The 27217-nt window shown below is 49.0% G+C and overlaps 1 protein-coding gene across 1 annotated transcript in view; it reads right to left on the bottom strand.

Moving 5' to 3' along the window:
• Positions 1-27217, bottom strand: part of arid4b (AT-rich interaction domain 4B) — a 295187-nt gene that overhangs the window by 207918 nt on the left and 60052 nt on the right. Inside the window, exons 6-8 of the mRNA XM_071391284.1 lie at positions 22635-22714; positions 16983-17074; positions 3985-4138 (exon numbers count right to left, since the gene is read on the bottom strand). Of these exons, the coding sequence (XP_071247385.1) occupies positions 3985-4138; positions 16983-17074; positions 22635-22714 (326 nt within the window). The remainder of the gene's footprint in view (positions 1-3984; positions 4139-16982; positions 17075-22634; positions 22715-27217) is intronic.

Genomic DNA, 27217 nt, shown 5'->3' with positions numbered 1-27217 from the left:
AGGCAATATTAAACTAGGGAAATTGTGTCACTTCTCTTGCATTCATTGCACGCAGAGTCAGTGTATATGCAACAGTTTGTGCCGCCTGGCTCGTTGCAAACTAATTTGCCAGAATATTACGTAATTATGACATAACATTGAAGGTTGTGGTTGTGCAATGTAACAGGAATATTTAGATTTATGGATGTCACCCGTTAGATAAAATACGGAACGGTTCTGTATTTCACTGAAAGAGTAAACGTTTTGTTTTCGAGATGATAGTTTCCGGATTCGGCCATATTAATGACCTAAGGCTCGTATTTCTGTGTGTTATTATGTTATAATTAAGTCTATGATTTGATAGAGCAGTCTGACTGAGCGGTGGTAGGCACCAGCAGGCTCGTAAGCATTCATTCAAACAGCACTTACGTGCGTTTTGCCAGCAGCTCGTTGCTGTGCTTCAAGCATTGCGCTGTTTATGACTTCAAGCCTATCAACTCCCGAGATTAGGCTGGTGTAACCGATGTGAAATGGCTAGCTAGTTAGCGGGGTGCGCGCTAATAGCGTTTCAAACGTCACTCGCTCTGAGACTTGGAGTAGTATTTCCCCTTGCTCTACATGGGTAACGCTGCTTGGAGGGTGGCTGTTGTCGTTGTGTTCCTGGTTCGAGCCCAGGTAGTGGCGAGGAGAGGGACGGAAGCTATACTGTTACACTGGCAATACTAAAGTGCCTATAAGAACATCCAATAGTCAAAGGTATATGAGATACAAATCGTATAGAGAGAAATAGTCCTATAATTCCTATAATAACTACAACCTAAAACTTCTTACCTGGGAATATTGAAGACTCATGTTAAAAGGAACCACCAGCTTTCATATGTTCTCATGTTCTGAGCAAGGAACTTAAACGTTAGCTTTCTTACATGGCACATATTGCACTTTTACTTTCTTCTCCAACACTTTGTTTTTGCATTATTTAAACCAAATTGAACATGTTTCATTATTTATTTGAGGCTAAATTGATTTTATTGATGTATTATATTAAGTTAAAATAAGTGTTCATTCAGTATTGTTGTAATTGTCATTATTACAAATAAATAAATAAATAAATTGTCCGATTAATCGGTACCGACTTTTTTTTGGTCCTCCAATAATCGGTATCGGTGTCAAAAAATCATAATCGGTCAACCTCTACCCTATATAGTGCACTACTTTGACACCCTAATCCCTATATAGTGCACTACTGTTGACCAGGGACTGCATAGTGTCATTTCAGACCAAGATGCTGTCTGTTACACTCCCCTGCTTATATGGTCTCTGGACAGTAGTGGGGTACTATATACAATTGAAGTCGGAAGTTTACATACACTTAGGTTGGAGTCATTAAAACTCGTTTTTCAACCATTCCACAAATTTCTTGTTAACAAACTATAGTTTTGGCAAGTTAGGACATCTACTTTGTGCATGACACAAGTAATTTTTACAACAATTGTTTACAGACAGATTATTTCACTTATAATTCACTGTATCAAAATTCCAGTGGGTCAGAAGTTTACATACACTAAGTTGACTGTGCCTTTAAACAGCTTGGAAAATTCCAGAAAATGATGTCATGGCTTTAGAAGCTTCTGATAGGCTAACTGACATCATTTGAGTCAATTGGAGGTGTACCTGTGGATGTATGTCACGCCCTGACCTTAGTATTCTTTGTTTTCTTTATTATTCTGGTTAGGTCAGGGTGTGACGTGTTGTTTTTGTCTTGTCTAGGGTTTTGTATGTCTAGTGTGTGTGTCTAGTCTAGACATATGTAGGTCTATGGTGGCCTGGATTGGTTCCCAATCAGAGGCAGCTGTTTATCGTTGTCTCTGATTGGGGATCCTATTTAGGTTGCCATTTTCCAGTTTTGGTTTGTGGGTTATTGTCTATGTGAAGTTGCACTCGTTGTTTCTAGCGTTCACGTTCGTTTTGTTATTTTGTTAGTGTGTTTAGTGTTCTTCGTGTTTAGTCGTCTTGTATTAAAAATATGTATTCACATCACGCTGCGCTTTGGTCTCCTCACTGAGACGAACGTGACAATGTATTTCTAGGCCTACCTTCAAACTCAGTGCCTCTTTGCTTGACATGATGGGTAAATCAGAAGAAATCAGCAAAGACCTCAGAGAAAAAAATTGTAGACCTCCACAAGTCTGGTTCATCCATGGGAGCAATTTCCAAATGCCTGAAGGTACCACGTTCATCTGTACAAACAATAGTACCCAAGTATTAACACCATGGGACCACGCAGCCGTCGTACCGCTCAGGAAGGAGACGTGTTCTGTCTCCTAGAGATGAACGTACTTTGGTGCGAAAAGTGCAAATCAATCAATCAATCAATCAATCAATTTTATTTTATATAGCCCTTCGTACATCAGCTAATATCTCGGACCTTATGAAGATGCTGGAGGAAACTGGTACAAAAGTATCTATATCCACAGTAAAACGGGTCCTATATCGACATAACCTGAAAGGCCGCTCAGCAAGGAAGAAGCCACTGCTCCAAAACCGCCATCTAAAAGCCAGACTACGGTTTGCAACTGCACATGGGGACAAAGATCGTACTTTTTGGAGAAATGTCCTCTGGTCTGATGAAACAAAAATTGAACTGTTTGGCCATAATGACCATCGTTATGTTTGGAGGAAAAAGGGGGAGGCTTGCAAGCCGAAGAACACCATCCCAACCGTGAAGCACGGGGGTGGCAGCATCATGTTGTGGGGGTGCTTTGCTGCAGGAGGGACTGGTGCACTTCACAAAATAGATGGCATCATGAGGCAGGAAAATCATGTGGATATATTGAAGCAACATCTCAAGACATCAGTCATGAAGTTAAAGCTTGGTCGCAAATGGGTCTTCCAAATGGACAATGACCCCAAGCATACTTCCAAAGTTGTGGCAAAATGGCTTAAGGACAACAAGGTCAAGGTATTGGAGTGGCCATCACAAAGCCCTGACCTCAATCCTATAGAACATTTGTGGGCAGAACTGAAAAAGTGTGTGCGAGCAAGGAGGCCTACAAACCTGACTCTGTTACACCAGCTCTGTCAGGAGAAATGGGCCAAAATTCACCCAACTTATTGTGGGAAGCTTGTGGAAGGCTACCCGAAACGTTTGACCCAAGTTAAACAATTTAAAGGCAATTTCTTCCAAATACTAATTGAGTGTATGTAAACTTCTGACCCACTGGGAATGTGATGAAAGAAATAAAAGCTGAAATAAATCATTCTCTCTACTATTATTCTGACATTTCACATTCTTAAAATAAAGTGGTGATCCTAACTGACCTAAGACAGGGTATTTTTACTAGAATTAAATGTCAGGAATTGTGAAAAACTGAGTTTAAATGTATTTGGCGCTAAGGTGTATGTAAACTTCCGACTTCAACTGTATAGGGGATATGATGTCATATAGGGGACAGGATGTCATATGGTCTCTGGACAAGTAGTAGGGTACTATATATAGGGGATATGATGTCATAAATGCACTGGACAGTAGTGGTGTACTATATATAGGGGATAGGATGCCATATGGTCTCTGGACAAGTAGTAGGGTACTATATATAGGGGATATGATGTCATAAATGCACTGGACAGTAGTGGTGTACTATACATAGGGGATATGATGTCATAAATGCACTGGACAGTAGTGGTGTACTATACATAGGGGATATGATGTCATAAATGCACTGGACAGTAGTGGTGTACTATATATAGGGGATAGGATGTCATATAGGCACTGGACAGTAGTGGTGTACTATATATAGGGGATAGGATGTCATATAGGCACTGGACAGTAGTGGTGTACTATACATAGGGGATAGGATGTCATATAGGCACTGGACAGTAGTGGTGTACTATATATAGGGGATATGATGTCATATAGGCACTGGACAGTAGTGGTGTACTATACATAGGGGATATGATGTCATATGATCCACAGCCAGAGAGATGGAGGTAGCTGATCTCACTCACCAGGGCCGGGAACCATGCTGTTGTCTTGGACTTCCTGTCTGCAGTAGAGGCAGGGCCCACCTCAACACACACCACCTTCCCATACAGGTCTTCGTTCTGTCTCCCGTCACTGTCCTCCTCTTCACTGGACGATGAAGAGGACTCTTCCTCCTGACTGGTAGAAGGAAGGAGAACACACCGACTTACAACAGTGAATACGCAATAGGTGAAATGTAACACCCACACAGTGAGACCAAACGGTATAAGGCACCCAACTAAGAAGAGCTTTAACTACATTCAAACTCTGTTCCTCTAATACACACCACAGTGAGACCAAACGGTATAAGGCACCCAACTAAGAAGAGTTTTAACTACATTCAAACTCTGTTCCTCTAATACACACCACAGTGAGACCAAACGGTATAAGGCACCCAACTAAGAAGAGCTTTAACTACATTCAAACTGTTCCTCTAATACACACCACAGTGATCAGCAGAACAGACATCTCCCTTCTAGCTCCCCTCTGGTTATAAAGACAGAGAAAGACAGAGAGAGAGAGAGATAGAGAGAAACAGAGGAGCCAAGCAGATGGTCAACGGTACTAGGAATGATCAGCTGATCAGCGGTACACGGGGTGATCAGCGGTACACGGGTGATCAGCGGTACTCGGGGTGATCAGCGGTACTCGGGGTGATCAGCGGTACTCAGAGTGATCAGCTGATCAGCGGCACCCGTGGTGATCAGCGGTACTCGGAGTGATCAGCTGATCAGCAGTACTCGGAGTGATCAGCTGATCAGCGGTACTCGGGGTGATCAGCGGTACTCGGGGTGATCAGCGGTACTCGGGGTGATCAACGGTACTCGGGGTGATCAGCGGTACTCGGGGTGATCAGCAGTACTCAGTGTGATCAGCTGATCAGTGGTACTCGGGGTGATCAGCTGATCAGTGGTACTCGGGGTGATCAGCGGTACTCGGGGTGATCAGCTGTAATCGGGGTGATCAGCGGTACTAGGAATGATCAGCTGATCAGTGTTACTAGGGCTGCATTTCAAACTCAAAGTAGACCCTAAACCCTCCGCCCTTGAATTATGTTTTACGTTACATCTGAGTGTACCTTAAATGTCCCTTGCCCAACGGAGAGTGATGATCGGAAAGGCAACATCCTTGGTGGAAATCTGGAAATTGAGCTTAAAAACAACCAACCTAAAGCTATTAATGTACCTAGTAAGCTAACGTACCTAGCTAGCACTCCTGTCAGGTAGCTAGCTACAGTATTAATGTACCTAGTAAGCTAACGTATCTAGCTAGCACTCCTGTCAGGTAGCTAGCTACAGTATTAATGTACCTAGTAAGCTAACGTATCTAGCTAGCACTCCTGTCAGGTAGCTAGCTACAGTATTAATGTACCTAGTAAGCTAACGTATCTAGCTAGCACTCCTGTCAGGTAGCTAGCTACAGTATTAATGTACCTAGTAAGCTAACGTACCTAGCTAGCACTCCTGTCAGGTAGCTAGCTACAGTATTAATGTACCTAGTAAGCTAACGTACCTAGCTAGCACTCCTGTCAGGTAGCTAGCTACAGTATTAATGTACCTAGCCAGCACTCCTGTCAGGTAGCTAGCTACAGTATTAATGTACCTAGCCAGCACTCCTGTCAGGTAGCTAGCTACAGTATTAATGTACCTAGCTAGCACTCATGTCAGGTAGCTAGCTACAGTATTAATGTACCTAGTAAGCTAACGTATCTAGCTAGCACTACTGTCAGGTAGCTAGCTACAGTATGAATGTACCTAGTAAGCTAATGTAATTAGCTAGCACTACTGTCAGGTAGCTAGCTACAGGTACCCATAACTGCCTAGCTACTTTTATAGTTTGGTAATTTATTCCAATTGCAAAAAATATGTTTATGAATCTAGCAACGTTTTTCATAGGGTCCTCACTACGAGACTAAGCCAATTTGCCACCGCTAAAATCTATGTATATATATTTTTAGCAAGCTAGCTTCATACTCTTTTCTGACATGACGAAAATGCAGCATTTTCTATTAAATTTGACGCGTCGGGGCCACCAGACATGTGACTACAGTTTGCATTGAATTGTGGGTCATATCAACCCTGCAAGTGACCAAAGTTGTTCACTCGCTCCCTCGAGCTAAATTGAGGGCCGAGGAGGCAACGTTTGTGAATTGGACCTCCACTTAAGATGGCAAACAAACTGCATCCGGTTTCGACGGGGATTCCCCCGAGGAAAAGTGGCTTGCGCAAGGGCTTAGGGGGTAAAAATACCATGTTTGGACTGCAGCCTAGGAGTGAGCAGCTTACTGCTTAGAGAACAGAAACTACAATGATCATTCTGTCTGTTGGAATGGAATAGCATTTTGTATCATAACTAGCTGAATAGATGAGACCATGAGGTTTGTATTTGTATTTATTATGGATCCCCAATAGTTCCTGCCAAGGCAGCAGCTACTCTTCCTGGGGTTTATTATGGATCCCCATTAGTTCCTGCCAAGGCAGCAGCTACTCTTCCTGGGGTTTATTATGGATCCCATTAGTTCCTGCCAAGGCAGCAGCTACTCTTCCTGGGGTTTATTATGGATCCCATTAGTTTCTGCCAAGGCAGCAGCTACTCTTCCTGGGGTTTATTATGGATCCCTGTTAGTTCCTGACAAGACAGCAGCTACTCTTCCTGGGGTTCATTATGGGTCCCATTAGTTCCTGCCAAGGCAGCAGCTACTCTTCCTGGGGTTTATTATGGATCCCCATTAGTTCCTGCCAAGGCAGCAGCTACTCTTCCTGGGGTTTATTATGGATCCCTGTTAGTTCCTGCCAAGGCAGCAGCTACTCTTCCTGGGGTTTATTATGGATCCCTGTTAGTTCCTGCCAAGACAGCAGCTACTCTTCCTGGGGTTTATTATGGATCCCCATTTGTTCCTGCCAAGACAGCAGCTACTCTTCCTGGGGTTTATTATGGATCCCCATTAGTTCCTGTCAAGGCAGCAGATACTCTTCCTGGGGTTTATTATGGATCCCCATTAGTTCCTGCCAAGGCAGCAGCTACTCTTCCTGGGGTTTATTATGGATCCCCATTAGTTCCTGTCAAGGCAGCAGATACTCTTCCTGGGGTTTATTATGGATCCCCATTAGTTCCTGCCAAGGCAGCAGCTACTCTTCCTGGGGTTTATTATGGATCCCCATTAGTTCCTGCCAAGGCAGCAGCTACTCTTCCTGGGGTTTATTATGGATCCCCATTAGTTCCTGCCAAGGCAGCAGCTGCTCTTCCTGGAGTTTATTATGGAGCCCCATTAGTTCCTGCCAAGGCAGCAGCTACTCTTCCTGGGGTTTATTATGGATCCCCATTAGTTCCTGCCAAGGCAGCAGCTACTCTTCCTGGGGTTTATTATGAATCCCCGTTAGCTCCTGCCAAGGCAGCATCTACTCTTCCTGGGGTTTATTATGGATCCCCGTTAGTTCCTGCCAAGGCAGCAGCTACTCTTCCTGGGGATTATTATGGATCCCCGTTAGTTCCTGCCAAGGCAGCAGCTACTCTTCCTGGGGTTTATTATGGATCCCCGTTAGTTCCTGCCACGGCAGCAGCTACTCTTCCTGGGGTTTATTATGGATCCCCGTTTGTTCCTGCCACAGCAGCAGCTACTCTTCCTGGGGTCCAGCAACATTAATACAGTTTATACATTTATAACCACCACGCCCACATATCTACAGTACTAAATCCATGTGTATGAATTGTGTATACTGTGTATGCTATCGTGTGTTTGTATGCATGTTTGTGTTGCTTCACAGTCCCCGCTGTTCCATAAGGTGTATTTTTATCTGTTTTTTTAAATCTGATTCTACTGCTGCATCAGTTACCTGATGTGGAATAGAGTTCCATGTAGTCATGGCTCTATGTAGTACTGTGTGCCTCCCATAGTCTGTTCTGGACTTGGGGACTGTGAAGAGACCTCTGGTGGCATGTATTGTGTGGTATGCATGGGTGTCTGAGCAGTACGCCAGGAGCGGCTCAATTTTCCGAGGTCTCTCTTTGTGGCACCTGACCACATGACTGAACAGTTGTCCAGGTCTGACAAAACTAGGGCCTGTAGGACCTGCCTTGTTGATAGTGTTGTTAAGAAGGTAGAAACTAGGGCCTGTAGGACCTGCCAAGTTGATAGTGCTGTTAAGAAGGTAGAAACTAGGGCCTGTAGGACCTGCCTTGTTGATAGTGTTGTTAAGAAGGTAGAAACTAGGGCCTGTAGGACCTGCCTTGTTGAAAGTCTTGTTAAGAAGGTAGAAACTAGGGCCTGTAGGACCTGCCTTGTTGATAGTGTTGTTAAGAAGGTAGAAACTAGGGCCTGTAGGACCTGCCTTGTTGATAGTGCTGTTAAGAAGGTAGAAACTAGGGCCTGTAGGACCTGCCTTGTTGATAGTGCTGTTAAGAAGGTAGAAACTAGGGCCTGTAGGACCTGCCTTGTTGATAGTGCTGTTAAGAAGGTAGAAACTAGGGCCTGTAGGACCTGCCTTGTTGATAGTGTTGTTAAGAAGGTAGAAACTAGGGCCTGTAGGACCTGCCTTGTTGATAGTGCTGTTAAGAAGGTAGAAACTAGGGCCTGTAGGACCTGCCTTGTTGATAGTGCTGTTAAGAAGGTAGAGCATTGCTTTATTATGGACAGACTTCTCCCCATCTTAGCTGCTGTTGTATCAATAAGTTTTGACCATGACAGTTTACAATCCAGGGTTACTCCAAGCAGTTTAGTCACCTCAAAATGCTCAATTTCCATATTATTTATTACAAGATGTTGTTGAGGTTTATGGTTTAGTGAGTGTTTTGTCCCAAATACAATGCTTTTAGTTTTAGAAATATTTAGGGCTAACTTATTCCTTGCCACCCACTCTGACACTAACTGCAACTCTTTGTTGAGTGTTGCAGTCATTTCATTCTCTGGGGTAGCAGGCGTGTATAGTGTTGAGTCATCCACATACATAGACACGCTGGCTTTACTCAAAGCCAGTGGCATGTCATTAGTAAAGATTGGGAAAAAGTAAATGGGACAAGATAGATTAGTTCTCAACAGTCAATATCTATTCTCCCTGATGACAGGTGGGATGAAGGATTAACGCTACCAATGTCATAATCTAGTAGGTGCACATGTATTAATTAAATAATCCTAATCTAGTAGGTGGACATGTATTAACTAAATAATCCAGAGAAATACAATGCATTTATGCCTAAAAGCCAGTCAACTTCCCGTCTGGTTATTCTGCTCATAGACACCCTGTTTAAATAGACTATGGAAGTCGTACAGAATAATATTTGCAACAGGGGTCATGATTTCACATGCACCACATACCTTCAAAATTATTTGGCAATCATTTATTTAAAAAAACACTGTTTCCATCATCCGTTGCAATAAGGGACGTTTGACACAGGTATATAATTTTTTAAACACAAGAGTCAATGGAAACCTGCCAAATGATCCTCTCCCAAGCACCTTTACCCACCTGCCAATTATTAGGCCAATTGGTAAGAGGGGCTTGCACTGAGCACATTGACCAATGCTTATCAACACACATGAAAGCACACTGATAAATTATTAGAACGAATTTGGCTATGGTAATGATATGAACATGGAATGAATACAGGCCCCACAAATAAACATTCACCACATTGATGGAAATGATAACATTAGTGTCTTTGGAGTGAAGATCTTCACATTCACTTCAACTTATTCTGAAGCAAAGGCAATATTAGTTCACTCTAGGATCCCCACTCTCTAGGATCCCCCACTCTCTAGGATCCCCCACTCTCTAGGATCCCCCACTCTAGGATCCCCCACTCTCTAGGATCCCCCACTCTCTAGGATCCCCCACTCTCTAGGATCCCCCACTCTCTAGGATCCCCCACTCTCTAGGATCCCCCACTCTCTAGGATCCCCCACTCTCTAGGATCCCCACTCTCTAGGATCCCCCACTCTTTAGGATCCCCCACTCTTTAGGATCCCCCACTCTCTAGGATCCCCCACTCTCTAGGATCCCCCACTCTCTAGGATCCCCCACTCTCTAGGATCCCCCACTCTCTAGGATCCCCCACTCTCTAGGATCCCCCACTCTCTAGGATCCCCCACTCTCTAGGATCCCCCACTCTAGGGATCCCCACTCTAGGGATCCCCACTCTAGGGATCCCCCACTCTAGGGATCCCCCACTCTAGGGATCCCCCACTCTAGGATCCCCACTCTCTAGGATCCCCGCTCTAGGATCCCCGCTCTAGGATCCCCCACTCTAGGATCCCCCACTCTAGGATCCCCCACTCTAGGATCCCCGCTCTAGGGATCCCCGCTCTAGGATCCCCCACTCTAGGATCCCCCACTCTAGGATCCCCCACTCTAGGATCCCCCACTCTAGGATCCCCCACTCTAGGATCCCCCACTCTAGGATCCCCCACTCTAGGGATCCCCCACTCTAGGGATCCCCCACTCTAGGGATCCCCCACTCTAGGGATCCCCCACTCTAGGGATCCCCCACTCTAGGGATCCCCCACTCTAGGGATCCCCCACTCTAGGATCCCCCACTCTAGGATCCCCCACTCTAGGATCCCCCACTCTAGGATCCCCCACTCTAGGATCCCCCACTCTAGGATCCCCCACTCTAGGATCCCCCACTCTAGGGATCCCCCACTCTAGGATCCCCCACTCTAGGATCCCCCACTCTAGGATCCCCCACTCTAGGGATCCCCCACTCTAGGATCCCCCACTCTAGGATCCCCCACTCTAGGGATCCCCCACTCTAGGATCCCCACTCTCTAGGGATCCCCCACTCTAGGATCCCCCACTCTAGGATCCCCCACTCTAGGATCCCCACTCTCTAGGGATCCCCCTCTCTAGGATCCCCCACTCTAGGATCCCCACTCTCTAGGATCCCCCACTCTAGGATCCCCACTCTCTAGGGATCCCCCTCTCTAGGATCCCCCACTCTAGGATCCCCCACTCTCTAGGATCCCCCACTCTAGGATCCCCCACTCTAGGATCCCCCACTCTAGGGATCCCCCACTCTAGGATCCCCCACTCTAGGATCCCCCACTCTAGGATCCCCCACTCTAGGATCCCCCACTCTAGGATCCCCCACTCTAGGATCCCCCACTCTAGGGATCCCCCACTCTAGGGATCCCCCACTCTAGGGATCCCCCACTCTAGGATCCCCCACTCTAGGATCCCCACTCTAGGATCCCCCACTCTAGGGATCCCCCACTCTAGGATCCCCACTCTCTAGGGATCCCCCACTCTAGGATCCCCCACTCTAGGATCCCCCACTCTAGGATCCCCCACTCTAGGATCCCCCACTCTAGGATCCCCACTCTCTAGGGATCCCCCTCTCTAGGATCCCCCACTCTAGGATCCCCCACTCTAGGATCCCCCACTCTAGGATCCCCCACTCTAGGGATCCCCCACTCTAGGATCCCCCACTCTAGGATCCCCACTCTAGGATCCCCACTCTAGGATCCCCCACTCTAGGATCCCCCACTCTAGGATCCCCCACTCTAGGATCCCCCACTCTAGGATCCCCCACTCTAGGATCCCCCACTCTAGGATCCCCCACTCTAGGGATCCCCCACTCTAGGATCCCCACTCTAGGATCCCCCACTCTAGGGATCCCCCACTCTAGGATCCCCACTCTCTAGGGATCCCCCACTCTAGGATCCCCCACTCTAGGATCCCCCACTCTAGGATCCCCACTCTCTAGGGATCCCCCTCTCTAGGATCCCCCACTCTAGGATCCCCCACTCTAGGATCCCCGCTCTCTAGGATCCCCCTCTCTAGGATCCCCCACTCTAGGATCCCCCACTCTAGGATCCCCCACTCTAGGATCCCCCACTCTAGGATCCCCCACTCTAGGATCCCCACTCTAGGATCCCCACTCTAGGATCCCCACTCTAGGATCCCCACTCTAGGATCCCCCACTCTAGGATCCCCCACTCTAGGATCCCCCACTCTAGGATCCCCCACTCTAGGATCCCCACTCTAGGATCCCCACTCTAGGGATCCCCCACTCTCTAGGATCCCCCACTCTAGGATCCCCGCTCTAGGACACAGAAGTTGATGTCCAAGGCGATAATGTATAGCTGGAATACATCCAAGTCACTATAAGGGTTCAGAACAATATTTCCTATGAGCACTATGGAGGGGAGATGAAGAATATTCTACAGTCCTTTTCCTACCAGGATGGCCTCCCAAATGAAACCCTGTTCCCTACATAGTGCACTAATGTTGACCAGGGCCCTATGCAGATATAGTGCACTAATGTTGACCAGGGCCCTATGCAGATATAGTGCACTAATGTTGACCAGGGCCCTATGCAGATATAGTGCACTAATGTTGACCAGGGCCCTACGCAGATATAGTGCACTAATGTTGACCAGGGCCCTATGCAGATATAGTGCACTAATGTTGACCAGGGCCCTATGCAGATATAGTGCACTAATGTTGACCAGGGCCCTATGCAGATATAGTGCACTAATGTTGACCAGGGCCCTATGGAGATATAGTGGACTAATGTTGACCAGGGCCCTATGCAGATATAGTGCACTAATGTTGACCAGGGCCCTATGGAGATATAGTGGACTAATGTTGACCAGGGCCCTATGCAGATATAGTGCACTAATGTTGACCAGGGCCCTATGCAGATATAGTGCACTAATGTTGACCAGGGCCCTATGCAGATATAGTGCACTAATGTTGACCAGGGCCCTATGCAGATATAGTGGACTAATGTTGACCAGGGCCCTATGGAGATATAGTGGACTAATGTTGACCAGGGCCCTACGCAGATATAGTGCACTAATGTTGACCAGGGCCCTATGCAGATATAGTGCACTAATGTTGACCAGGGCCCTATGCAGATATAGTGGACTAATGTTGACCAGGGCCCTATGCAGATATAGTGCACTAATGTTGACCAGGGCCCTATGCAGATATAGTGGACTAATGTTGACCAGGGCCCTATGCAGATATAGTGCACTAATGTTGACCAGGGCCCTATGCAGATATAGTGGACTAATGTTGACCAGGGCCCTATGCAGATATAGTGCACTAATGTTGACCAGGGCCCTATGCAGATATAGTGGACTAATGTTGACCAGGGCCCTATGCAGATATAGTGGACTAATGTTGACCAGGGCCCTATGGAGATATAGTGGACTAATGTTGACCAGGGCCCTACGCAGATATAGTGCACTAATGTTGACCAGGGCCCTATGCAGATATAGTGCACTAATGTTGACCAGGGCCCTATGCAGATATAGTGGACTAATGTTGACCAGGGCCCTATGCAGATATAGTGCACTAATGTTGACCAGGGCCCTATGCAGATATAGTGGACTAATGTTGACCAGGGCCCTACGCAGATATAGTGCACTAATGTTGACCAGGGCCCTATGCAGATATAGTGGACTAATGTTGACCAGGGCCCTATGCAGATATAGTGCACTAATGTTGACCAGGGCCCTATGCAGATATAGTGGACTAATGTTGACCAGGGCCCTATGCAGATATAGTGCACTAATGTTGACCAGGGCCCTATGCAGATATAGTGCACTAATGTTGACCAGGGCCCTATGCAGATATAGTGCACTAATGTTGACCAGGGCCCTATGGAGATATAGTGGACTAATGTTGACCAGGGCCCTATGCAGATATAGTGCACTAATGTTGACCAGGGCCCTATGCAGATATAGTGCACTAATGTTGACCAGGGCCCTATGCAGATATAGTGCACTAATGTTGACCAGGGCCCTATGCAGATATAGTGCACTAATGTTGACCAGGGCCCTATGCAGATATAGTGCACTAATGTTGACCAGGGCCCTATGCAGATATAGTGCACTAATGTTGACCAGGGCCCTATGCAGATATAGTGCACTAATGTTGACCAGGGCCCTACGCAGATATAGTGCACTAATGTTGACCAGGGCCCTATGCAGATATAGTGCACTAATGTTGACCAGGGCCCTATGCAGATATAGTGCACTAATGTTGACCAGGGCCCTATGCAGATATAGTGCACTAATGTTGACCAGGGCCCTACGCAGATATAGTGCACTAATGTTGACCAGGGCCCTATGGAGATATAGTGGACTAATGTTGACCAGGGCCCTATGCAGATATAGTGCACTAATGTTGACCAGGGCCCTATGCAGATATAGTGCACTAATGTTGACCAGGGCCCTATGCAGATATAGTGCACTAATGTTGACCAGGGCCCTATGCAGATATAGTGCACTAATGTTGACCAGGGCCCTATGCAGAGAGACAGGATCAGGGTACATCTATTCCATGTGCAGGCCTCTCATTTCATTATCAAAGTATTATTTTAGCCGAGCACCGGTATTCTGATGGATGAAGGGATTCTAAATCATCCACTGTAATACTCAGAGGAAAATGACTGTATCGGTTGTACTGTGCAGAGACGTGACGGAGGAGTCACCTCTTCTTCACTCTCACCTCAGCAGCAGCAGAGCAGCCCTGTTGCAGGGTGGAGTCAACAGCCCAGGCCCCAGCCCAGGCCCCAGCCCAGTTCCCAGCCCAGTTCCCAGCCCTGGGTGGAGTCAACAGTCCAGGGTGGAGTCAACAGCCCAGGCCCCAGCCCAGGGTGGAGTCAACAGTCCAGTCCCCAGCCCAGGGTGGAGTCAACAGCCCAGTCCCCAGCCCAGGGTGGAGTCAACAGCCCAGTCCCCAGCCCAGGGTGGAGTCAACAGTCCAGTCCCCAGCCCTGGGTGGAGTCAACAGTCCAGGGTGGAGTCAACAGCCCAGTCCCCAGCCCAGGGTGGAGTCAACAGTCCAGTCCCCAGCCCAGGGTGGAGTCAACAGCACAGTCCCCAGCCCAGGGTGGAGTCAACAGCCCAGTCCCCAGCCCAGGGTGGAGTCAACAGCCCAGAGTCCAGCCCAGGGTGGAGTCAACAGCCCAGTACCCAGCCCAGGGTGGAGTCAACAGTCCAGGGTGGAGTCAACAGCCCAGTCCCCAGTCCAGGGTGGAGTCAACAGCCCAGTCCCCAGTCCAGGGTGGAGTCAACAGCCCAGTCCCCAGCCCAGTCCCCAGCCCAGGGTGGAGTCCCCAGCCCAGTCCCCAGCCCAGGGTGGAGTCAACAGTCCAGTCCCCAGCCCAGGGTGGAGTCAACAGCCCAGTCCCCAGCCCAGGGTGGAGTCAACAGTCCAGGGTGGAGTCAACAGCCCAGTCCCCAGCCCAGGGTGGAGTCAACAGTCCAGTCCCCAGCCCAGGGTGGAGTCAACAGTCCAGTCCCCAGCCCAGGGTGGAGTCAACAGCCCAGTCCCCAGTCCAGGGTGGAGTCAACAGTCCAGTCCCCAGCACAGGGTGGAGTCAACAGTCCAGTCCCCAGCCCAGGGTGGAGTCAACAGTCCAGGGTGGAGTCAACAGCCCAGTCCCCAGCCCAGGGTGGAGTCAACAGTCCAGTCCCCAGCCCAGGGTGGAGTTAACAGTCCAGTCCCCAGCCCAGGGTGGAGTCAACAGCCCAGGGTGGAGTCAACAGCCCAGTCCCCAGCCCAGGGTGGAGTCCCCAGCCCAGTCCCCAGCCCAGGGTGGAGTCAACAGCCCAGTCCCCAGCCCAGGGTGGAGTCAACAGTCCAGTCCCCAGCCCAGGGTGGAGTCAACAGTCCAGGGTGGAGTCAACAGCCCAGTCCCCAGCCCAGGGTGGAGTCAACAGCCCAGTCCCCAGCCCAGGGTGGAGTCAACAGCCCAGTCCCCAGCCCAGGGTGGAGTCAACAGCTCAGTCCCCAGCCCAGGGTGGAGTCAACAGCCTAGTCCCCAGCCCAGTCCCCAGCCCAGGGTGGAGTCAACAGCCTAGTCCCCAGCCCAGGGTGGAGTTAACAGTCCAGTCCCCAGTCCAGTCCCCAGCCCAGGGTGGAGTCAACAGCCCAGTCCCCAGCCCAGGGTGGAGTCAACAGCCCAGTCCCCAGCCCAGGGTGGAGTCAACAGCCCAGGCCCCAGCCCAGGGTGGAGTCAACAGCCCAGTCCCCAGCCCAGGGTGGAGTCAACAGTCCAGTCCCCAGCCCAGGGTGGAGTCAACAGCCCAGTCCCCAGCCCAGTCCCCAGCCCAGGGTGGAGTCAACAGCCCAGTCCCCAGCCCAGTCCCCAGCCCAGGGTGGAGTCAACAGCCCAGTCCCCAGCCCAGGGTGGAGTCAACAGCCCAGGGTGGAGTCAACAGCCCAGTCCCCAGCCCAGGGTGGAGTCAACAGCCCAGTCCCCAGCCCAGGGTGGAGTCAACAGCCCAGTCCCCAGCCCAGTCCCCAGCCCAGGGTGGAGTCAACAGCCCAGTCCCCAGCCCAGGGTGGAGTCAACAGCCCAGTACCCAGCCCAGGGTGGAGTCAACAGCCCAGGGTGGAGTCAACAGTCCAGTCCCCAGCCCAGGGTGGAGTCCCCAGCCCAGGGTGGAGTCAACAGCCCAGGGTGGAGTCAACAGCCCAGTCCCCAGCCCAGGGTGGAGTCAACAGTCCAGTCCCCAGCCCAGGGTGGAGTCAACAGCCCAGTCCCCAGTCCAGGGTGGAGTCAACAGCCCAGTCCCCAGCCCTGGGTGGGGTCAACAGCCCAGTCCCCAGCCCAGGGTGGAGTCAACAGCCCAGGGTGGAGTCAACAGTCCAGTCCCCAGCCCAGGGTGGAGTCCCCAGCCCAGGGTGGAGTCAACAGCCCAGTCCCCAGCCCAGGGTGGAGTCAACAGTCCAGTCCCCAGCCCAGGGTGGAGTCAACAGCCCAGTCCCCAGCCCAGGGTGGAGTCAACAGCCCAGTCCCCAGCCCTGGGTGGGGTCAACAGTCCAGTCCCCAGCCCAGGGTGGAGTCAACAGCCCAGTCCCCAGCCCAGGGTGGAGTCAACAGTCCAGTCCCCAGCCCAGGGTGGAGTCAACAGCCCAGTCCCCAGTCCAGGGTGGAGTCAACAGCCCAGTCCCCAGCCCTGGGTGGGGTCAACAGCCCAGTCCCCAGCCCTGGGTGGGGTCAACAGTTCACAGAGGGAGATACTCACACTGGGTTGGACCTGCGTCCACGGTTCCCCTTCTTGCCGATGACAGGAGTGCCAAAGTGCTCTGGGTTGGTGAGAGGGAGACGATCTAGTGTCTGGAACAGAGACCGACAGCAAACAGCAGGTTAGAGCTGGGGGACAGGTTAGAGCTGGAGGACAGGTTAGAGCTGGAGGACAGGGAGACGATCTAGTGTCTGGAACAGAGACCAACAGCAAACAGCATGTTAGAGCTGGGGGACAGGTTAGAGCTGGAGGACAGGTTAGAGCTGGGGGACAGGTTAGAGCTGGGGGACAGGTTAGAGCTGGGGGGACAGGTTAGAGTTGGGGGACAGGTTAGAGCTGGGGGACAGGTTAGAGTTGGGGGACAGGTTAGAGCTGGGGGACAGGTTAGAGCTGGAGGACAGGTTAGAGCTGGAGGACAGGGAGACGATCTAGTGTCTGGAACAGAGACCAACAGCAAACAGCATGTTAGAGCTGGGGGACAGGTTAGAGCTGGGGGGACAGGTTAGAGTTTGAGGACAGGTTAGAGCTGGGGGACAGGTTAGAGCTGGGGGACAGGTTAGAGTTGGGGGACAGGTTAGAGCTGGTGGACAGGTTAGAGCTGGTGGACAGGTTAGAGCTGGGGGGACAGGTTAGAGTTGGGGGACAGGTTAGAGCTGGTGGACAGGTTAGAGCTGGTGGACAGGTTAGAGCTGGGGGGACAGGTTAGAGCTGGGGGGACAGGTTAGAACTGGGGGACAGGTTAGAGCTGGTGGACAGGTTAGAGCTGGTGGACAGGTTAGAGCTGGGGGGACAGGTTAGAGCTGGTGGACAGGTTAGAGCTGGGGGACAGGTTAGAGCTGGGGGGACAGGTTCGAGCTGGGGGGACAGGTTAGAGCTGGTGGACAGGTTAGAGCTGGGGGACAGGTTAGAGTTGGGGGGACAGGTTAGAGCTGGAGGACAGGTTAGAGCTGGAGGACAGGTTAGAGCTGGAGGACAGGTTAGAGCTGGAGGACAGGTTAGAGCTGGGGGACAGGTTAGAGTTGGGGGGACAGGTTAGAGCTGGAGGACAGGTTAGAGCTGGAGGACAGGTTAGAGCTGGAGGACAGGTTAGAGCTGGGGGACCGGTTAGAGCTGGGGGGACAGGTTAGAGTTGGGGGGACAGGTTAGAGCTGGAGGACAGGTTAGAGCTGGGGGGACAGGTTAGAGCTGGAGGACAGGTTAGAGCTGGAGGACAGGTTAGAGCTGGGGGACAGGTTAGAGCTGGTGGACAGGTTAGAGCTGGAGGACAGGTTAGAGCTGGGGGACAGGTTAGAGCTGGGGGACAGGTTAGAGCTGGGGGGACAGGTTAGAGCTGGGGGGACAGGTTAGAGCTGGGGGGACAGGTTAGAGCTGGGGGGACAGGTTAGAGTTGGGGGACAGGTTAGAGCTGGTGGACAGGTTAGAGCTGGGGGGACAGGTTAGAGCTGGTGGACAGGTTAGAGCTGGGGGACAGGTTCGAGCTGGGGGGACAGGTTAGAGCTGGAGGACAGGTTAGAGCTGGAGGACAGGTTAGAGCTGGGGGACAGGTTAGAGCTGGTGGACAGGTTAAAGCTGGAGGACAGGTTAGAGCTGGGGGACAGGTTAGAGCTGGTGGGATAGGTTAGAGCTGGTGGACATGTTAGAGCTGGTGGGATAGGTTAGAGCTGGGGGGACAGGTTAGAGCTGGTGGACAGGTTAGAGCTGGAGGACAGGTTAGAGCTGGGGGACAGGTTAGAGCTGGTGGGATAGGTTAGAGCTGGTGGACAGGTTAGAGCTGGGGGACAGGTTAGAGCTGGGAAACAGGTTAGAGTTTGAGGACAGGTTAGAGCTGGGAAACAGGTTAGAGTTTGAGGACAGGTTAGAGCTGGGAAACAGGTTAGAGTTTGAGGACAGGTTAGAGCTGGGAAACAGGTTAGAGTTTGAGGACAGGTTAGAGCTGGGAAACAGGTTAGAGTTTGAGGACAGGTTAGAGCTGGGGGGGGACAGGTTAGAGCTGGGGGGGACAGGTTAGAGCTGGGGGACAGGTTAGAGCTGGAGGGAGAGGTTAGAGCTGGAGGGAGAGGTTAGAGCTGGGGGACAGGTTAGAGTTTGAGGACAGGTTAGAGCTGGGGGACAGGTTAGAGCTGGGGGGACAGGTTAGAGCTGGGGGACAGGTTAGAGTTGGGGGGACAGGTTAGAACTGGAGGACAGGTTAGAGCTGGGGGGGACAGGTTAGAGCTGGAGGACAGGTTAGAGCTGGGGGACAGGTTAGAGTTGGGGGACAGGTTAGAGCTGGGGGGACAGGTTAGAGCTGGAGGACAGGTTAGAGCTGGGGGGGACAGGTTAGAGCTGGAGGACAGGTTAGAGCTGGAGGACAGGTTAGAGCTGGGGGGACAGGTTAGAACTGGAGGACAGGTTAGAGCTGGGGGGGACAGGTTAGAGCTGGAGGACAGGTTAGAGCTGGAGGACAGGTTAGAGCTGGAGGACAGGTTAGAGCTGGGGGACAGGTTAGAGTTGGGGGGACAGGTTAGAACTGGAGGACAGGTTCGAGCTGGAGGACAGGTTAGAGTTGGGGGGACAGGTTAGAGCTGGAGGACAGGTTAGAGCTGGAGGACAGGTTAGAGATGGGGGACAGGTTAGAGATGGGGGACAGGTTCGAGCTGGGGGACAGGTTAGAGCTGGGGGACAGGTTAGAGTTGGGGGACAGGTTAGAGCTGGAGGACAGGTTAGAGCTGGTGAGGTTACCACAACAAAACCAGAGGGGGAATGGTAAATCATGGCTGTTAAAACACTAACAGTAAACAATATGTATTAAATGAGGCAACAAAGACGGAGTGATTTCTACAGCACCATGTTGATGAGGGTATTGACATGTTGGAGTGATATCTACAGCACCATGTTGATGAGGGTATTGACATGTTGGAGTGATTTCTACAGCACCATGTTGATGAGGGTATTGACATGTTGGAGTGATTTCTACAGCACCATGTTGATGAGGGTATTGACATGTTGGAGTGATTTCTACAGCACCATGTTGATGAGGGTATTGACATGTTGGAGTGATTTCTACAGCACCATGTTGATGAGGGTATTGACATGTTGGAGTGATTTCTACAGCACCATGTTGATGAGGGTATTGACATGTTGGAGTGATTTCTACAGCACCATGTTGATGAGGGTATTGACATGTTGGAGTGATTTCTACAGCACCATGTTGATGAGGGTATTGACATGTTGGAGTGATTTCTACAGCACCATGTTGATGAGGGTATTGACATGTTGGAGTGATTTCTACAGCACCATGTTGATGGGGGTATTGACATGTTGGAGTGATTTCTACAGCACCATGTTGATGGGGGTATTGACATGTTGGAGTGATTTCTACAGCACCATGTTGATGAGGGTATTGACATGTTGGAGTGATTTCTACAGCACCATGTTGATGAGGGTATTGACATGTTGGAGTGATTTCTACAGCACCATGTTGATGAGGGTATTGCCATGTTGGAGTGATTTCTACAGCACCATGTTGATGAGGGTATTGCCATGTTGGAGTGATTTCTACAGCACCATGTTGATGAGGGTATTGACATGTTGGAGTGATTTCTACAGCACCATGTTGATGAGGGTATTGACATGTTGGAGTGATTTCTACAGCACCATGTTGATGAGGGTATTGCCATGTTGGAGTGATTTCTACAGCACCATGTTGATGAGGGTATTGACATGTTGGAGTGATTGCTACAGCACCATGTTGATGAGGGTATTGACATGTCGGAATGATTCCTACAGCACCATGTTGATGAGGGTATTGACATGTTGGAGTGATTTCTACAGCACCATGTTGATGAGGGTATTGACATGTTGGAGTGATTTCTACAGCACCATGTTGATGAGGGTATTGACAGAGAGTGATATCTACAGCACCATGTTGATGAGGGTATTGACATGTTGGAGTGATTTCTACAGCACCATGTTGATGGGGGTATTGACATGTTGGAGTGATTTCTACAGCACCATGTTGATGAGGGTATTGACATGTTGGAGTGATTCCTACAGCACCATGTTGATGAGGGTATTGACATGTTGGAGTGATTTCTACAGCACCATGTTGATGAGAGAATTGACACGTTGGAGTGATTTCTACAGCACCATGTTGATGAGGGTATTGACATGTTGGAGTGATTTCTACAGCACCATGTTGATGGGGGTATTGACATGTCGGAGTGATTTCTACAGCACCATGGTGATGGGGGTATTGACATGTTGGAGTGATTTCTATAGCACCATGTTGATGAGGGTATTGACACGGAGTGATTCCTACAGCACCATGTTGATGAGGGTATTGACATGTTGGAGTGATTCCTACAGCACCATGTTGATGAGGGTATTGACATGTTGGAGTGATTTCTACAGCACCATGTTGATGAGGGTATTGACACGTTGGAGTGATACCTACAGCACCATGTTGATGGGGGTATTGACATGTTGGAGTGATTTCTACAGCACCATGTTGATGGGGGTATTGACATGTTGGAGTGATTTCTACAGCACCATGTTGATGAGGGTATTGACATGTTGGAGTGATTTCTACAGCACCATGTTGATGAGGGTATTGACATGTTGGAGTGATTTCTACAGCACCATGTTGATGAGGATATTGACATGTTGGAGTGATTTCTACAGCACCATGTTGATGAGGGTATTGACATGTTGGAGTGATTTCTACAGCACCATGTTGATGAGGGTATTGACATGTCGGAGTGATTTCTACAGCACCATGTTGATGAGGGTATTGACATGTTGGAGTGATTTCTACAGCACCATGTTGATGAGGGTATTGACATGTCGGAGTGATTCCTACAGCACCATGTTGATGAGGGTATTGCCATGTTGGAGTGATTACTACAGCACCATGTTGATGAGGGTATTGACACGTTGGAGTGATTTCTACAGCACCATGTTGATGGGGGTATTGACACGTTGGAGTGATTTCTACAGCACCATGTTGATGAGGGTATTGACATGTTGGAGTGATTTCTACAGCACCATGTTGATGAGGGTATTGACACGTTGGAGTGATTTCTACAGCACCATGTTGATGAGGGTATTGACATGTCGGAGTGATTTCTACAGCACCATGTTGATGAGGGTATTGACATGTCAGAGTGATTTCTACAGCACCATGTTGATGAGGGTATTGACATGTTGGAGTGATTTCTACAGCACCATGTTGATGAGGGTATTGACATGTTGGAGTGATTTCTACAGCACCATGTTGATGAGGGTATTGACATGTTGGAGTGATTTCTACAGCACCATGTTGATGAGGGTATTGACATGTTGGAGTGATTTCTACAGCACCATGTTGATGAGGGTATTGACATGTTGGAAAGCTTCACTTTGACTATTAATGAATAAACAGCGTTGGTACAAAATCAGCAAGTGAAGAGGGAGATCACATGTGTCTGTTGGCTAAAAGATTGAAAAAAAAGCAGGAAGTGACTGAGGGAAGAACTGTTTCCCAGACAAAATGTCAGAGTGTGTTCCAGATGGCTCCCTACTCCCTACTTGGTGCACTACTCTTGACCAGAACTCTATGGGGGAATAGGGGGGCCATTTGGAACACAGCCGAGGACTGTAGTAAAACTGAGGTAGAGTTCAACAGAGACTTGCCTCGCTCTCTGCAAAGTGACGCGCTCCTTTCAGGCACAGAGAGGAACGCCTCAGTGTCTTCTCGTCACCATCATCAAACACTGGAGAGAGAGAGAGGGGGGGAGGGGCGAGGGAGGGGGAGGGGGGAGAGAGAGAGAGAGAGAGAGAGAGAGAGAGAGGGGGGGGGAGTGAGAGAGAGAGAGAGAGAGAGAAAAGAGCAGTTAGGCAGAATAAAGACCATGGCATCTACTCTACACCCTCAGGAATGCGGATTCCCAAATGGCACCCTATTCCCGTTATAGTGCACTACTTTTGATGAGGGCCCACATAGGGAATAGGGTGCCATTTTGGACACATTCACACACTCTCACAAGGAGAACTATCGCCTTATGGTGAGGTTAGCCGTGCTGCAAGCACAGCTTCAGATGCCATCGTTAGGCAGGGTCATTTCAGTGTAGGAAAGGATGAAACAGCGTCTGTGCCACCAGTAAGTACAGATAGTAACGTTAGTATAAATCCCCCCGCACAGTCCCCGCAGCCGGACAACTTTCTCAAGGCTTCTGGAGGGAAATGCTGTAGGAATGCTCAACCGGTGTCGCTCATTCAGCCGACAGAAACTTTCAACCGGTTTTCCCCATTAAGCAACGAGTCTGAGTCAGAGGCCGAGCCTTCTCTGGTCTCTACTCCTCCCGTTACGGGGTCTGAGACGCTGAAGGCTCCCACCATTAGCTCTGACAAAGTGAAAACCCTAGTCATTGGCGACTCCATTACCCGCAGTATTAGACTTAAAACGAATCATCCAGCGATCATACACTGTTTACCAGGGGGCAGAGCTACAGATGTTAAGGCTGATCTGAAGATATTGTTGGCTAAGGCTAAATCTGGCAAGTGTAGAGAGTATAGGGATATTGTTATTCATGTCGGCACCAACAATGTTAGGATGAAACAGTCAGAGGTCACCAAGCGCAACATAGCCTCAGCGTGTAAATCAGCTAGAAAGATGTGTCGGCATCGAGTAGTTTTCTCTGGCCCCCTCCCAGTTAGGGGGAGTGATGAGCTCTACAGCAGAGTCTCACAACTCAATCGCTGGTTGAAAACTGTTTTCTGCCCCTCCCAAAATATAGAATTTGTAGATAATTGGCCCTCTTTCTGGGACTCACCCACAAACAGGACCAAGCCTGGCCTGCTGAGGAGTGACTCCATCCTAGCTGGAGGGGTGCTCTCATCTTATCTACCAACATAGACAGGGCTCTAACTCCCTTAGCTCCAAAATTAAATAGGGTGCAGGCCAGGCAGCAGGCTGTTAGCCAGCCTGCCAGCTTAGTGGAGTCTGCCACTAGCATAGTCAGTGTAGTCAGCTCAGCTATCCCCATTGACACTGTGTCTGTGCCTCGACCTAGGTTGGGCAAAACTAAACATGGCGGTGTTCGCCTTAGCAATCTCACTAGGATAAAGACCTCCTCCATTCCTGCCATTGTTGAAAGAGATCATGATATCTCACATCTCAGAATAGGAGACTACTTAATGTTAAATCCCTCAGTTTCAAGGCTGTTATAGTCAATTAACTAATCACTGATCACAACCTTCATGTGATTGGCCTGACTGAAACATGGCTGAAGGTTGACACTGTGTTAAATGACGCCTCTCCTCCTGGTTACATTAGTGACCATATCCGGGTTCCATCGCCGCAGGCAGAACAGTTGAAACTGGAGCAAGCAGCACGACCAGGTGGACTCCTGTCTTATCTGGAGTCCTGTGTGAATTTAAGTACGCTCCCTCTAATTCTCGCTCGCTCTCGCCCTCCCGGAGGACCTGAGCCCTAGGACCATGCCTCAGGACTACCTGGCCTGATGACTCCAGGCTGTTCCCAATCCACCTGGTCGTGCTGCTGCTACAGTTTCAACTGTTCTGCCTGCGGCTATGGAACCCTGACCTGTTCACCGGACGTGCTTCCTTGTCTCGGACCTGTGGTTTCGACTCTCCCGCTCTCTCTCCCTCTACCGCACCTGCTGTCTCGACCTCTGAATGATTAGCTATGAAAAGCCACCTGACATTTACTCCTGAGGTGCTGACCTGTTGCACCCTCTACAACCACTGTGATTATTATTATGATAAACCTGCTGGTTATCTATAAATGTTTGAACATCTTGAAGAACAATCTGGACTTAATATAATAGCCTGTTATAAATATCCACCTGGTACAGCCAGAAGAGGACTGGCCACCCCTCAGAGCCTGGTTCCTCTCTAGGTTTCTTCCTAGGTTCCTGCCTTTCTAGTGAGTTACCGTGCTTCTACACCTGCATTGCTGTTTGAGGTTTTAGGCTGAGTTTCTGTACCAGCACTTTGTGACATCTGATGTAGAAAGGACTTATAAATACATTTGATTGATAATAAAGAGTAGCAGCAGTGTATGTGATGAATCAAGAGGGCAAATGCAGACAGTCCGGTTAGCTACAAAAATATAAAACGTAACATGTAAAGTATTGCTCATGAGCTGAAATAAAATATCCTCAAAATTTTGCATATACACAAAAAAAGCTTATTTCTGTCTAATTGTTTTGCAGCACAAATAGTGACCATTTCTCCTTTGACAAGATAATCCATCCACCTGACAGATGTGACATATATTGCTGGTACTCAACACTGGGGCGCCACAAGGGTGCTTACTCAGCCCTCTCCTGTACTCCCTGTTCACCCACGACTGCGTGGCCACGCACGCCTCCAACTCAATCATCAAGTTTGCAGACGACACTACAGTGGTAGGCTTGATTACCAACAACGACGACACGGCCTACAGGGAGGAGGTGAGGGCCCTCGGAGTGTGGTGCCAGGAAAATAACCTCACACTCAATGTCAACAAAACAAAGCATATGATTGTGGACTTCAGGAAACAGCAGAGGGAGCACGCCCCTATCCACATCGACGGGACAGCAGTGGAGAAGGTGGAAAGCTTTAAGTTCCTCGGCGTACACATCACGGACAAACTGAATTGGTCCACCCACACAGACAGCGTTGTGGTGAAGAAGGCACAGCAGCGCCTCTTCAACCTCAGGAGGCTGAAGAAATTTGGCTTGTCACCGAAAACACTAACTTTTACAGATGCACAATCGAGAGCATCCTGTCGGGCTGTATCACCGCCTGGTACGGCAACTGCTCCGCCCACAACCGTAAGGCTCTCCAGAGGGTAGTGAGGTCTGCACAACGCATCACCGGGGGCAAACTACCTGCCCTCCAGGACACCTACACCACCCGATGTCACAGGAAGGCCATAAAGATCATCAAGGACAACAACCACCCGAGCCACTGCCTGTTCACCCCGCTATCATCCAGAAGGTGAGGTCAGTACAGGTGCATCAAAGCAGGGACCGAGAGACTGAAAAACAGCTTCTATCTCAAGGCCATCAGACTGTTAAACAGCCATCACTAACATGGAGTGGCTGCCGCCAACATACTGACTCAAATCTCTAACCATTTGAATAATAACAAATTGGATGTAATAAATGTATCACTAGCCACTTTAAACAATGCCACGTTATATAATGTTTACATACCCTACATTACTCATCTCATATGTATATACTGTACTCTATATCATCTACTGCATCTTGCCTATGCCGTTCGGCCATCGCTCATCCATATATTTATATGTACATATTCTTGTTCATTCCTTTACACTTGTGTGTATTAGGTAGTTGTTGTGAATTTGTTAGATTACTTGTTAGATATTACTGCCCGGTCGGAACAAGAAGCACAAGCATTTCGCTACACTCGCATTAACATCTGATAACCATGTGTATGTGACCATTAACATCTGCTAACCATGTATATGTGACCAATAACATCTGCTAACCATGTGTATGTGCCCAATAAAGTTTGATTTGATTTGTGTAGTGAAATGCTTGTGTTCCTAGCTCAGTGTAGTAGTATCTAACAATTCACAACAATATATACAAATCTAAAAGTAAAATAATATAATTAAAAAATATATAAGTATTAGGATGAGCAATATCGGAGTGGCATTGACTAAAATACAGTAAAATAGAATATATAAATCAAATACGTTTTTATTTATCACATGCGTCGATAACAACAGGTGTAGATCTTACCGTGAAATTCTCACTTACAAACCCTTAACCAACAATGCAGTTCATGAAATAGAGTTAAAATATTTACTAAATAAACTACAGTAAGAAAAATTATAAAAGTAACACAATAAAATAACAATAATGAGGCTATATATAGGGGGTACCGATGCCAAGTCAATGTGCGGGGGTACAGGTTAGTCGAGATAATTTGTACATGTAGGTGGGAGTGAAGTGACTATGTATAGATAATAAACAGCGAATAACAGCAGCGTTAAAATAAAATGAGGGGGGGGGGTCAATGCAAATTGGCTGGGTGTCCATTTGTTTAATTGTTCAGCAGTCTTATAGCTTGGGGGTAGAAGCTGTTAAAGAGCCTTTTGGTCCTAGACTTTGCGCTTCGGCACCACTTATGACTTGGGTGCCAATTTTTGGGACCTTCCTCTGACACCGCCTGGTATAGAGGTCCTGGATGGCAGGAAGCTTGGCCCCCAGTGATGTACTGGGCCGTACGCACTATCC

This window comes from Salvelinus alpinus, chromosome 3 (genome assembly GCF_045679555.1).
Source record: "Salvelinus alpinus chromosome 3, SLU_Salpinus.1, whole genome shotgun sequence".
Lineage (NCBI taxonomy): Eukaryota > Metazoa > Chordata > Actinopteri > Salmoniformes > Salmonidae > Salvelinus > Salvelinus alpinus.
The sequence above is the reverse complement of the archived record's forward strand: the minus strand, read 5'-3'. Positions and strand labels throughout refer to the sequence as shown.